General features: G+C 39.7%; 1 protein-coding gene across 23 annotated transcripts in view; it reads left to right on the plus strand.

The window, feature by feature from the left end:
* Positions 1-15,081, plus strand: part of NSUN6 (NOP2/Sun RNA methyltransferase 6) — a 178,245-nt gene that overhangs the window by 16,338 nt on the left and 146,826 nt on the right. For 21 of the 23 annotated variants that reach the window (XM_060292107.1, XM_060292102.1, XM_060292048.1 and 18 more), the window contains exons 2-3: positions 1,631-1,786; positions 6,525-6,604. In XM_060292107.1, the coding sequence (XP_060148090.1) occupies positions 1,631-1,786; positions 6,525-6,604 (236 nt within the window). The remainder of the gene's footprint in view (positions 1-1,630; positions 1,787-6,524; positions 6,605-15,081) is intronic. The other 2 variants (XM_060292144.1, XM_060292147.1) reach the window with 1 other exon arrangement.

A 15,081-nucleotide genomic window follows, 5' to 3' on the forward strand; every position in this document is an offset into this window, starting at 1 on the left:
AGGACGGTTAACAGTACTAAAATTTCAAGGTGGTTGTTTTAACGTATTAATCGTAAGTGCAAGCACCTGGCATCGTTTTGGCGCCTAATGGGTCCTCCACAAATGTTCCTTCTGTGCGCTGCTGGCAGTGCCGAGCCCAGAAGTCCTCAGTGAATATTGATCGTCTTTGATTGCCAAGCCTGTGCTCTCTCCACCTTACCATCCCGCCTCCAGGCAATTTTGTATTTTCCAACTCTTTGATTTTCTATTCGAAATGAAGCCGCATAAATGTTACTCGTTTTCAAAGATTTTTGGTGAAGCCATGACTTCTAGGTTTGATTTCTACATTTTATTTCCAGAGGTTATGTTAAGGGGCAAGACAGTACGGAAAGAGAAAATACCTTCTTGATTTCAAAGAACTTATAGTATAAGGGGCGTATTAAGAGAAATAGAGGCAGTCAGCAGTTTTTTTTCACAGCAGTTTTTAAAATGGTTAACACTGTTTTATAAAAAAAGATTCAAATGTCTGTCTGACACCACTTCTGCCGCAAACCCACTAACTATACGATTTTACAAAAAGAAAACCCATCCCTTTGTAAAAAGTATCAAAGGTAATGGAATATTCAGTTAAAAAAAACAAACCTTGAGAGAGTACGAATATTTTTAGGCTAGTGGATTATTAGGCTGGCAAGTGGTTTATGAAGATTCTGTGAGGCTGGGTATAGTCAAAGATGACAAAAAAAAGGAAATACTTGTCTCAAAAGCTTTAGTTAATTACAAGGAAACTCGGTTGTTTGAGTCTTTATAACTTTATTTCTGACAGGTATCTTGCTACCTGTCTTTTTTTGGACAATATCTTTTACATTTAATAATACTATATTAAGAAGCTGATGTTATGGGGGCTCTTTGGGTGACGGTATCAGTGTTACTTACTCTTCAAGTATTGGTGTTTTAAAACGTTACTAACCAATTTGCTCTAGGATACGGGGTTAGCAAGGAACTAATTCTACAGAAGTGATGTAACAGTTAATGTTTTTAGAAATAAGTAGAATGAAATCCTGAATTTATATGAATAAATGTAGCAGATATGTTAATAATGCTTTTTGGCTGTGTTGGGTCTTTGTTCCTGCGTGCAGGCTTTCTCTAGTTGCCGCGAGCAGGGGCTGCTCTTCGCCGCGGTGCGCGGGCTTCTCATTCCGGTGGCTTCTCTTGTTGCGGAGCACGGGCTCTAGGCGCGTGGGCTTCAGTAGTTGTGGCTCGCGGGCACTAGAGCGCAGGCTCAGTAGTTATGGCGCACGGGCCTAGTTGCTCCGTGGCACGTGGGATCTTTCCGGACCAGGACTCGAACCCGGGCTCGAACCCGTGTCCCCTGCATTGGCAGGCAGATTCTTAGCCACTGCACCACCAGGGAAGCACGAGGCAGCGTTTTCTAAGCCCTTTTTGTCTGGTGTTTCACTATGTGTTTATTAGCATAACCCTGTGAAATAGCGCGATTCCCGTAGTGTTATTAACACATAAACAATGCAGAAAAGTGAAATGGAACCGAATAATTGCCGAATGATGTTTCATTAGTTGGAACAAATGTATAGACATATATCTTAATATTTTTAGTTTGTATAATGAAACTGAAACATTGTTCTTTTCTTTTCAGGTTGTATCTGTTTTAGGTAAAGAAGCAGCAGAAAGGAAGTTTGAAACTCTGTTACATAAGTTGTCCCACCCTCCATCATTCACTACTGTCAGAGTAAATACGCATCTAGCCTCAGTACAACATGTGAAAAGTCTGTTATTTGATGAGCTTCAGAAGGTTCGTGCACATTTTTGTCATTATGTACAGAATTAGATTTCTACAATCTGTGTCATGTCACTCCTCACTAATATCATGTGAGCGATATACTATTACAAGTTTACAAATAAAGAAATTGAGGATCATGAATGTTGTTCAAGGTTATGTAGTGAGTGCTCGTGCTAGAGCTTGAACCTAGTACTTCTGATTCTGAATTAGTTTAGTGACTGGATAGGTCACTCGACCCCTCTGGGCCTCCGTTGCTTCGTCATTAAAATACATAAGCGGTCCATTCTAACCCTAAAAGTCTGTGATATTGTAATAAGCAGCATATAACGACCATGAGGGCAGGTCACGTAGCCAAGGTGAACCCAGAGGTAAGGAGGTGCCTACTGATTACCTGTAGGATTATATTTTTTATTTTAATATAATAATTTAATTAAATATAATAAAAGGAGGAAAATAATGTAAAGATATGTTTTAAAGATAAAACAACACAAATTTTTTTTTGTTCAACCAATAAAATAGTTTTGGCATAATACTAATTTTCTGTAAGTGAAAACAGTATTATAAAATGGCATTTTTAAAGTTCCATGCAGAAAAATAATATTGGAATTTTCTTGTTTATATTGTCTTATTTGCTTTCAAAAGCTGTACTTTTTTTTTTTTTTTTTTTTTTTTGCGGTACACGTCGCCTCTCACTGTTGTGGCCTCTCCCGTTGCGGGGCACAGACTCCGGACGCGCAGGCTCAGCGGCCATGGCTCACGGGCCTAGCCGCTCCACGGCATGTGGGATCTTCCCGGACCAGGGCACGAACCCGCGTCCCCTGCATCGGCAGGCGGACTCTCAACCACTGCGCCACCAGGGAAACCCCAAAAGCTGTACATTTTATAAGTGAAATAAGTCAGATAGTGAAAGACAAATACTGCATGATATCACTTATATGTGGAATCTAAAAAATACAACTAACTAGTGAATATAACAAAAAAGAAGCAGACTCACAGATACAGAGAACAAACAAGTGGTTACCAGTGGGGAGGGAGGGGGAGGGGCAGTATAGGGGTGGGAGTGGGAGGGACAAACTATTGGGTGTAGGACAGGCTTAAGGATGTGTTGTACAACATGGGAAATACAGCCAATATTTTGTAGTAACTGTAAATGAAAGGTAACCTTTGAAAATTGTATTAAAAATTTTTTTAAACCAGAAAGAAAACCCCAAAGCTGTGCATTTTGTGTTTCATACACTGTGTACTGACACTTGCCTCCAAAGAAATGTAAGATAGAGGAAAACAGATGCTTGGAGGGGGTACGTCAAGTTGTATTTTGTAGTTATTAAATCTCTTCTAACAAATAACCATGATGGGTGTCAGCAGACCTATTTCTACGTAATTGCCTAAATGAAAAGGAAGAGGTAAGCATGCTTAAAAGACTTGGATTTGTATATCACAGGCTGTGTTATCAGTTTACTCTGGATATAACTTAGAGAAATTTTCAGAGAATTTTCACTGGTATTGATTCTTTTTTTAAAATTTTATTGATGTATTGTTGATTTACAGGGTTGTGTTAATTTCTGCTGTACAGCAAAGTGACTCAGTTATGCATATAAATATTCTTTTTTTTTTTTTTGGTACGGGGGCCTCTCACTGTTGTGGCCTCTGCCATTGCGGAGCACAGGCTCCGGACGTGCAGGCTCAGCGGCCATGGCTCACGGGCCCGGCCGCTGCGCAGCATGTGGGATCTTCCCGGCCCGGGGCACGAACCCGTGTCCCCTGCATTGGCAGGCGGACTCTCAACCACTGCGCCACCAGGGAAGCCCTAAATATTCTTTTTCATATTCTTTTCCATTATGGTTTATTACAGGATATTGAATATAGTTCCCTGTGCTGTACAAATAGGACCTTGTTGTTTGATTCATTTATTTTTTGTCTTTAATCTCATTACATTTATGGAATGTTTATTGTACTCTCTTTAAGAACAATTCTATGAACTTCCAGTTGTGAGGAGATGACCAGGTTATAAGAACCAGCTACGATTTCTGGCTGTATGAGAACAAAACTTAGTATAATAATTTTAAATAAGACTTGGAGAAAGGTTAATCTGATTTTTAATAAGAGCAGTAATTTTATTGAGAGTAATGGCATTAGGCATAAAATATAAGCAGTTCCTCTAAGCAACTAAGATTATTGCTTTTATGTAGTCATGCATGTAGGTTTTCAGTATGAAGGAAACTGTTCTGAGGCCCGTAAGGTGTCCATAAGTCAGGCAGGTCCAGATTGTTTTCTTTTCTAGAAATTATTCCTAGAGCTTAGATAATCTAGGATCCCACTGTGATGGGAATAGAAGATCTCAGGAGTTGTATCTAAGAGCAGGCAGACGAAGTCACTCTGGGCTTTTGAGTCCCTTTCCTTGAAGGTTAAGATAAGACTGAGGAGGTTGGGTCGTGGGCACTAGGTAAGTATCTGGTGGTTTGAGCAGTGCCTGTTTGCAGCAGGAAAGGAGATTCGCAGGAGGTTTTAGATTGTACATCTCCTTTCTTTTGCCATGTCCCAAGCTTGTGTGTGTCCTAAAGACATATCCTGAACGGTAATGGGTGCTTTGTCTCCAAATATCTCTGTGTCCCATATTGAAATTTAATCATTTAAAATTTCATTTGACTGGTGAGGGATGTGGAGAAACGGACCTTTATACGTTGCAGGTGGGAAAGTCAAGTGGTTTGGCTTCTTTGGAAGACAGTTTGGTGATCTCTTAAAAAGTTAAACATAAATTTACTGTACAACCCAGCAGTTCCACTCCTAGGTGTCTACCCAAGAGACATGAAAACATACGTCCATGCAAAGGCTTGGGCATGAACATTAATAGCAGCATTGTTCATAATAACCAAAAGGGAGAAGCTGTGCAAATGTCCATCGACTGGTGAATAGAAAAACAAAACGTGGTATGTTCACACAGGGGAACAGTACAGCAATGAGAGTGGTGAACTGATACATGCTACCACTTGGGTGAACCTCAGAAACACTATAGTGAGTGAAAGAAGCCACACACAAGACAGTCTGCATTGTATGATCCTGTTTATATGAGATGTCTCGAAAAGGCAGATTTCTAGAGAAAGAAAGTAGGTTAGTGGTTGCCTGGGGTTGGAGCTGGGAACAGGCATTGGCTGCAGATGGACATGAGGAATCATAGTGTGTTGATGGACAGGATCTGAAATTGGATTTTAGTGGTGGTCACACAATTCTGTAAATTTACTAAAAATCATTGAATTGTGCATTTAAAAATGGGTAAATTTTATGGTATGTAAATTAACCTCACTAAGGCTGTTTTAAAAAGGGCACGGGGTAGAAACAAACAGAAAGACAAGCAGGTGATATGCTTGGTTTAAAAAAAAGTTTGTGGTGTTTTATGGAAGTTACAGACGTGTGGTTTTATAAAAGTTTTATTTCTGTATCATTTTAATATCTGATAAAAAGGGAGAGAAGGGAAACCTTGGCCTGAGGAGGATTGAGCTCTCTGTAGACTATTTCTATAGTATAAAGAAATAGTACTTCCAAAGCAAAACAAAAACAAATGGCAAAATTCATTCTCTTCTCCTTGGAAGGATCCATATTCTGGATGCTGTAAGGTATCAAACTGAGAGCACATGAGGGAGAGAGGGAAAAAAAAAGGGAGAGAGGTTTGTCTGAATGAGTTTGCCCTTAAGGTTTCTTACTATTCTGTTGGATGTGGTTAGTTCACAGTATCCTTTGCCTGGAGGAAGCAGAAGGCAGAAGAGCTGTTGACTTGGTAGAAATATAGTCAGATTTCTAAAATCTGAAGAATTTTTTTTTCTCTTTCCATCAACTTAGAAATAGGTTGATTTTGGAAGTTTTCTGTAGGTAGTGTATGGATACTACAAGGCAATGCAAATATCTGTTATGGTCACTGCTCTTTGGTGTATTATGTGAAAATGAATGCGTTGATAATCCCTAGCTTACATGGCACAGACTTGTTCTCCAGTATTTGCGTGTTGCCCTCCAATAGGGTACACAGCCCTTGCTGTCCAGTCCACTGTTCTGTGTGGAGTGCCCGGTTGTCTTCCGCCTGCAACGGTGGTGTGCTGGTACATACTGCACAACCCACTTTCTGGGAAAAATAATGCTGGTTGTGGTGTTTGCTGAGTTTTGTGGTGTAAACGCTCCCACTCTGGTCGATTTCAAGCTACCAGCATGACCATGGAGTTGGGAAGAGCTGCACAGAGTTGGCTCCCATGAGACTGGGAGTTGGCCCCAACACCTATGCCACTGGCCCTGCACTTATTTCCAGTCTGAAGGCCAAGTACGGTAGAGGATACTGAAAATCCTGAGCCTTTGCCAGGAAGCATCATCCAACTGACATGGCATCCAGTGTTGGTAATATATAATAAATAGCGTTTAGTAATCTCAATCTTTAATGTCCTATTCATGCAATCCTATATTGGATACGTGTTTTCAGAGTAAGTCACGTAAGGTCAACAATGGTTCGTGTTTCCAAAGTCAAAAACAGTAAGCAAAATTGAGCCTTTTACTTGTAAAGAAGTTAAGATACTTAAGAATCAAATTACAGAGAAAACATTGTTGTTTTGAAGTCTTTGATTTTTTATAGTATCCCGTGGAATAAAGTGAAAATACCCTAAGTCAAGCTCGTTACCGTGCTCTGCTAGGTAATGACACTGAAAAGCTCTGTAACTTGAAATTTAACCAATATACTGATTGCTTTGTAATCCTGTGTGTTTATTTTTAACAGCAGTTTAATGGATTAAGTTTTCCTATTCTTCAGCATCCAGACCTTCAGGATGTCTTACTTATTCCTGTTATTGGACCTAGGTTTGTAACTATTTCATTTTCAAATTGTATTCTTCTAAATAAAAATGTCACAGGTTCTTTTTTACTGTTTAGTGACAGTACTAAGTTTCTCCATTATTAAGATAGGAATTCACAAACTTGGTAAATGCTGACTCTATAGTCTTTCATGGAAAATATTACAAAAGAACACTAGGAATGGGCCCAGATACCTTGAGAGTAATGCATTGTACTTGCGTTTAGTGCAGTGATTGATTTTTTTTTCTGTGTTATATCATGTTTTCTTTTCTTTTTAAACATCTTTATTGGAGTATAATTGCTTTACAATGTTGTGTTAGTTTCTGCTGTGCAGTGATTGATTTTTTTCCATTCTGTAAGAAAATTACTTTTACATTTGTTTACTTGATTCCACTGCTCAATTAAAACTTTATTGAGCTACAACAAAAATACAAAGCAACGTTTCCTACTTTAATAATTGATATGTTTGTAAAATTTTATTAATTCACAGTTATGTTAAATTACTGTGTTTGTTCTCTGAGTAGAACAGACACTATGTGTTTGGTGGGATGTGTTTAAAATTTGAAAAAATCGGCTTTCATATTATAATGGGTGTTGTATTGAAAATCCCTAATTGTGATAAAATTTTTTTAATACCCCTAAGACTTATAATAAACATAAAAATGCTCATTTTGTTAAAGCTTTAAAGTAATTTAGTGGTCAACAGTAGAGCAGTGGTTTTTGGTTTATCCACGCAGTGGATTATTATATGGCCTTTATTATTATTATTTTTATATGGCCTTTAATGTGGGAGAGTTATATGTACAAAGAAAAGGTGATGTTCTCGATAAATTAAATACCAAAAGCATGTTGCTCTGTGTAGGAATGTAGGAAATCACATTTCTTTTGCGACTAAAAAACACACACAACTACAGATTTATATATATATTTGTTTATATACGGAAAAAAGTCTGGAGGGTATAACATACCCAACTGTTGACAGGGATTAACTCTGAGGAAGTTGGATTGGGAGAAACTGAGTAAGAGGAGCTTTTCACTTGTAATATTTCTGTCTTTTTTTTTTTTTTTTTTTTTTTTAACCATAAGCACGTATTACTTCCGCAATTAAAAAAGTTGATTTTGTAAACTCCCCCCTTTTTTTTTTTGGCTGTGTCGGGTCTTAGTTGCGGCACGCGGGATCTTCATTGAGGCTCACGGGATCTTTCGTTGCAGCATGGGGGCTTCTCTGTAGTTGTGGTGCGTGGGCTCTGTAGTTTGCAGCACGCGGGCTCTCGTTGAGGTGTGCGAGCTCCGTAGTTGTGGCGTGTGGGCTTAGTTGCCCTGCGGCATGTGGGATCTTAGTTCCCCAACCAGGGATTGAAACCGCATCCCCTGCATTGGAAGGCAGATTCTTTACCACTGGACCACCAGGCAAGTCCCGATTTTGTAAACTCCTTCTTCTAGCTCTTTGTTAAGGGGGAATTTGCAGTAGTGAAATGCAGAGATCCTAATTAAGTGTACTATTTGCTGAGTTTTGGTAAATTCATACAACTGTGTAGTCAAGACTCACCCCCATCAAGATATACACCATTTCCATCACCCAGAAAATTCTCTGCATTCTGCCCCTCTACCAGGAAACCAGTGTTCTGATTTCTTTCATCTCCTAGTTTTAAACCAGTTAGTTACTACAGTTGATCACAGTCACAGGTCTTTTGAGACCTGTGATTCATTTCAGAATGTACTGTGGCCTCCGTAGTTTTCCATGATCCTATATAACACTATTTCATTCTTCTTACTGGCTATGTAATAATTCTTTCATCTGTTCTTTGTAGTGAGCTAAATTACTCATTAAAACATTAGTGGGGACTTCCCTGGTGGTGCAGTGGTTAAGAATCCGCCTGCCAATGCAGGGGACATGGGTTTGAGACCTGGTCTGGGAAGATCCCACATGCCGCAGAGCAGCTAAGCCGTGTGCCACAGCTACTGAAGCCCATGCCCCTATATCCCGTGCACCACAACAAGAGAAGCCCGAGCACTGCAACAAACAGTAGCTCCCGTTCACTCCAAGTAAAGAAAGCCCGTGCACAGCAACGAAGACCAAAAACGCAGCCGAAAGTGAATAAAAAGTTAAAAAAAGTTAAAGCATTAGTGAACTATAAAACACAAACGGTGAGTTACTACAGGAAAGCACTAAGAAATCTTTTAGGATTGTGGATTCATATACCTACCTTTTGTTTCTAAAAGGAGCAGTTCGGCTCTTTTTTGTCTTTTAAACTCATCATCACTTTTATTAGGTATCTTTTGACTTTCCACTATGAAAATTGAAGAAATTCTTATGCTTAAATTTGCCCTAAAACCTCCACCAACCAATTTTTATTTACTGTTAGTTTTTTAACAATGTAAAGCTTTGTAACATTTTTATTCTACAAGCATAATTCAAATGAATGCAGTGCTTGCTTGTAGCCCTATTGGTAGTTTACTTCTGAGTTCTTTATCTTAATTGATCTCTTGGTTGATCGAATAGCGTCATGTAGCAGGTCTCCAGCACCTGCTTCCCTTCCCCCAAGTATGTCTCTTGTATGCTCTGTTTCCTTTCTCGCTTGAGAATTGCTTGTTGCCTTTATATTTAAACAACAACTTATAGGCTGATTATAGTCATTTCAAGTCACATGTTATTTCCCTCAGCCCTTTGTAGACACTGCTTCTACAATCTTAGGGCCCCACGTGTTGCTATGAAGAAATCTGAGGCCAAAAAATATTTTCCCCCCTTACAACAGAATCTTGATTTTTCACTTGGAGATCTATGGGATTCTTAGGCACTGGACTTTAGAAACTTCACTGGGGTATACTTTATAATAATAATAATAATTGTTATTAATATTTATAATAATAATTATTATTCTCCTTCGTTTTCATTGAAATGCAATGTAATTTTTAAATTACAAGTCTTCTCGTAGTTCTTTGAATATCTTTGTTACATATTCCTGCCCGATCTGTTAGGAGGACACTGGTGGTCCATGTGTTGGTTTTCCAGGACAGATGCTCCCTGTGTTGGGACACCCCCAGACAGCCCAGGGTCTTGTGACGGGCTGGAGGGACTCACAGGACTCAGCATCTAGTCAGGCTCATGGCGGGGATTTATTACGCGAAAGGGGTACAAAAGCAGAAACAGCAGAGGGAAAAGGCATGCGGGGTAAAGTCTGGAAGAAACCAGGCGCAAGCTTCTGGGCGTCTCTCCCCATGGAGCTACCAGGACAGGCTTCATCCTTCCAGCAGTCAGTTGTGACACGTATAGAATCATTGTCTATGAGAGGAGCCCATTAGAGACCCAGCACCCAAGGTTTTAGTTGGGTGCTGGTCATCTGGGCGCCCTCTGCCTGGCATGTAATGGAATTCCAGGCTCCCAAAAGGAAAGCAGGTGTTCAGCATAACCACACAGCTTGGACGAACAGTTTAGGAACAGTAATTCACTCTTAAGAGGTGGTTTTATGTCAGTGCTGGGAACCGTTGGCCAGTCAAGGTTCCAGATGCTGCCGAGGGCCAGCCTTCCCAGCAGGCCTTTCTAAGAATAGCTGTCGCAGGCCTGTTACATTAACTCTTGAATTTCACAGGGTTTACTATCCTTTACTTGCTGAGCTGGGCTAGTTCACTTTTGTTCTGTATTTTTTAATCTTGTTGTTGTTATTATATCCCTTTTCTAAGGTTCTTTTTAGTTTCTTTGAAACTATGCAGAGGTTATTTGAAATTCTGCCCTTTTTTGGTCTGTACATTTTGTACTGCCTTTTGTTTATTACAGCTTTGTTCACTACTGCGGATGTCCCTTGGTATCCATGGGAGACTGGTTCCAGGATACCCCGCTCCCCCCAACATACCAATAATCACAGAGGCTCAGGTCTCATATGAAATGATGTAGTGTTTGCATATAACTCATGCACATCCTTCAGTGTGCTTTAAAGCATTTCTAGATTACTTACAATACTTAATACTATGTAAGTAGTTGCCAGTGCACAGCAAATTCAAGTTTGTTTTTAGGAATTTTCTGGAATTAAAAAAAAATGTTTTTTCATCTGCGGTTGGTTGAATCCATGGAGGCAGAACCTGAGGGTAGACAGGGCCATGTGTATCTACACATAGTTCCCAGTTTGAGTGAATCCTTCAATGAAAACTTTCACAGATTCACCTAGTTTGCACTTCGGGTCAAGTGTATACCTGGACAACTCACCAGATGTGTCTTTCAAGATACTTTCACCAGGTCTTTCCTAGTGGCACAACTCTAGTCCTGCTGAGCTGAGCTGAAGAAGACTAAGGCTCTGTGAGGGGATCCGGCTCATAGCTTCTTTGTTGGGGGCTTTAATTTTTGTTAACGCTTAGTGAACTCAGGGGAGGAGTGACAGAGTTGCTTGCGCTTTCCCTTCTCTTCCCTTAGCTACTTCTAGGCAGTTTGTCCAGTTTTGTTACAGAAAACAGAGATTGTCTGCTTGTGCCAATTTTGCCAGTCCAGTCCTCTTTCATCTTTATCTGCAGGGCACAGGACACTGACAAGATGCTCCCAGATTCTCCTTTTTTCTGTCTGACCCTCTGGTCCTGGATCTAAGCAGTAAATATTTGTTTAGGCACCCAGAAGCCTTTCCTTTTCAGAAGCATTCATACCCTGTTGAGGAACTAGGTTTAATCCAAATTTTACTGTGTTAGCTAATTATTCTTAATCATTTGGGTAATAGCTGTTTCTTAGTTTTCTTGCAAATGGAATTTTCTTTTAGGTTTTTCATTCCCCATTTCTGTGGGCTTTAGAAAAAGGAATATATTTATACTTTTATTCTTTGACTAATCTTTTACTAGAAGCTCAACATCATCCAGTTATTTAAGATATCAAAACATAGGTTAAACTATTTATAGGCAGTAAACAATTTAAAAAGTAATTTCTCACCATAAAATTCAGGTTCCCTCATTTTATTTAACATGCTGTTTAATTTACTGATCAAATATATTTTAATGTTAGGAAGGTTTTATCACTGGTAATTAGATTGAACATAAGGTTGTAATGCTGATTTTGATGGTATCAGTGTCAACTTTATTGAAAAACTTAGAGAAAATTAAATGCCAGACTTTTCTTCATACAAGAGTATTTTTTTTTATCAAATTATAGTTGATTTACAGTGTGTGGTTAGTTTCAGGTGTACAGCAAAGTGACTCAGTTAAATATTCCTTTTCAGATTCTTTTCCCTTATAAGCTGTTACAAAATATTGAGTAGAGTTCCCTGTGCTATACAGTAGGCCCTTGTTGGTTGTCTGTTTTATATATAGTAGTGTGTATATGTTAATCCCAAACTCCTAATTCATTCCCCCCCACTCCCAACACAAGAGTATTTTTTTTTAATTGAAGTATAGTTGATTTACAATGTTGTGTTAATTTCTGCTGTACAGCAAAGTGAATCAGGTATACATCTACATATATCCACTCTTTTTTAGATTCTTTTCCCATATAGGTCATTACAGAGTATTGAGTAGAGTTCCCTGTGTATACAGTAGGTCCTTATTAGTTATCTATTTTATATATAGTAGTGTGTGTATGTCAATCCCAATCTCCCAATTTATCGTTCTTCTCCCCCCATGACCATAAGTTTGTTTTCTACATTGATACGAGTATTTTTTTTTAATGTTTATTTTACTATTTATTTTTATTTTTGGCTGTGTGCAATTAAGTACCTTCTTACTATTTTTCCTCCAATCTTTATTACTGTTCAATTGGAAAATCATCTTTCTTTAATGTTGCTTCACTCCTTTATTTAGAAACAGTTCAATAAAAATCAAGCTTTTAGTATTTTTTATGGCCCTATGTCAACTTTTACATTTCCTTGCTGAAATTTCCGTGAAGCGGACATACACCTTGACACTTGCATATGCTATCTTACATTTTTATACGATTACTTCTTGTGTTGAGGGATCCCCAAGACCGCTCCCTGGCTCTGTGATTCCCTAGGAGGGCTCAGAGGACTCAGCATATAATCATATGCGTGCCTATGATTTAATCAGTGTAAAGATCTGAAGGAAAATCAGCAAAATAAAAGGTGCATGGGATGAGGTCTAGGGAAAACCATTTGCAAGCTGTAGGGTCTTTTTCCAGCGGAGTCATACACGGTGCACTTAACTCCATCAGTAAACGAGTTTGACAACATATATGTGAGATGTCACCAGCCAGGGAAGCTCTAATGAGACACGGCATCCAGGATTTTCATTCAGGGCAGGTTGTGTGGGTACCTCCTGCCTGGTATTTACCCAGATTCCAGCCTCCCAGAAGGAAACTCAGTGTCCACCGTAGACCATATTATTTGTTTACAAATACATTGTTACAAACAGTGTAGGCACAGTGAGCTACCCTTATCAGTTCATAGTGGGAACTCCCCTGATTCTAAGTTCCAAAACACTAGCTGAGGACCAGCCTTGTCACCAGGCCTTCCAAAGAAAGGATAGCAGTTCTGGCCCCCTGTGTTAAGACTCATCTTTGTGGTCTCCCATTCTCTTCTCGCCATGAAATGGTTATTCTCATAAAAACTTTCTGATTAACACTACAGGCTTCCATTTCACAAGATATGTTTTGAATTGGTGCTATGTGTGAGACCCAAAGATGTTATAAAGATGGATGAAACATAGTTTCTAAAAGCAGGGAATATTGGTACAAGTCAAAATGCAATAGATGCCGTGGTAGGGGTATGAATTAAATACCATTAGAGCATAGAAGAAGGGCTGAGTGCAAAGAAGTGGGTAAAGATTTTCTCCAAATAGATGTAACTTCAGTTGAGCCTTGAAGGTGAGTAAGAATTAGGTGGATGAGGAGATAAAGTAGGTAAGGGTATGTGAGATAGAGAACATATGCAAAAAGTACAGAGGTGTGAAAATAGATGGTGGTTCCTGACAAAAGTGATCACTTTGGCTAATCAGTTCTCAGATTGGTGAAAGAAGATGCTGAAGTAGTTAGGAGAGGTAGATGTGAAATGTAAAGGGTTTTTGCTTTTAAACTAAGGAGTGTTTTTTGCATAGAATATAGGAGCCAAATAATTTTTATTACAGTCATGATTTTAGAAATACAATACTGGTAGTAGCATAAAGGTATGTTTTCCAAACTGCATGTAGATCATGACCCATTAGTAGGTTGTGAAATGAATGTAATTGGTTTTTTATGGGCTTTTTTTTTTTTTTTTGGCGGTACGCGGACCTCTCACTGTTGTGGCCTCTTCCGTTGTGGAGGCTCCGGACGCGCAGGCTCAGCGGCCATGGCTCATGGGCCCAGCCGCTGCGCGGCATGTGGGATCTTCCCGGACCGCGGCATGAACCCGTGTCCCCTGCATGGGCAGGCAGACTCTACCACTGTGCCACCAGGGAAGCCCTATGGGCTTTTTTTAAAAAAAGAAATGGGGTATTTTATAATATATTGGATTGTACATAATAAGGTATTTTGTGAAATGTTTGCTATAAATGTATGTGTGTGTATACACATGTGTACTGGGATGTGATTTAAGTGCATTTCTTACCCTGGGTTACAGCCAAAAAAGCTTAAACACTTTTTTCAAAAGAAGATGAATTGCAAAACTGGAGCCAAGTTAGGGAACAATTCAGTCTTTTATTCCCAGCAATACAGTGAACTAGATAACTTGAGGATGTTTCTGCTACATAGGACTAGGAATACTGACTAAAAGGTCATAAAATGCACAGTGGAGTGATTAAGAACGTAAGTGAAATATTCAGTGGTTAGAATGAAGAGTAACTGAAAACAGAGCAGTAAGTGTGTGAGCTAAGATTAAGGGTTGGGGGATTTGAGGGAGAAAATGCTTGGTCCCCTGAATTTAGGGGCTTTGGCTTTTTAAAAAAATTTAATTTTTGGCTGCATTGGGTCTTCTTTTGCTGCACATGGGCTTTCTCTAGTTGTGGTGAGAGGGGGCTGCTCTTCGTTGCGGTGCACGGGCTTCTCATTGCAGTGGCTTCTCCTGTTGTGGAGCATGGGCTCTAGGCACACGGGCTCGGTAGTTGTGGCTCGCAGGCTCTAGAGCACAGACTGAGTAGTTGTGGCGCACGGGCTTAGTTGCTCTGCAGCACGTGGGATCTTCCCGGATCAGGGCTTGAACCCAATGCAGTCCTCTGCATTGGCAGGTGGATTCTTAACTACTGTGCAACCAGGGAAGTCCCTTGGGGGGTGTTTGGTTTTAACAAGAGGATTCTGGTGCTAGGAGGTGAGAAACATCCAGCAGTCAGTACAAGGCAGTAATTAGGATTTGGATCGCTCTTGCCTTGGAGTTTTTAGTTGGAGGAAAAAAAAATCTCTGAGATGCAGAACTCAGGGGTTTCATACCTATAAGGGCTTGGAATTCAAATTCATACCACCCAAGTGGTCTGGAAACCTGCAGTTTGGGAAATTAACATAAAAATTGGATCCTAAGCTAGTTCCTGGGATGCTTGAAACCACTCTGGAGTGACACCCGTCAGCCCAGGCCATGCACCTTTGAGGACCA

Source organism: Globicephala melas, chromosome 2 (genome assembly GCF_963455315.2).
Source record: "Globicephala melas chromosome 2, mGloMel1.2, whole genome shotgun sequence".
Lineage (NCBI taxonomy): Eukaryota > Metazoa > Chordata > Mammalia > Artiodactyla > Delphinidae > Globicephala > Globicephala melas.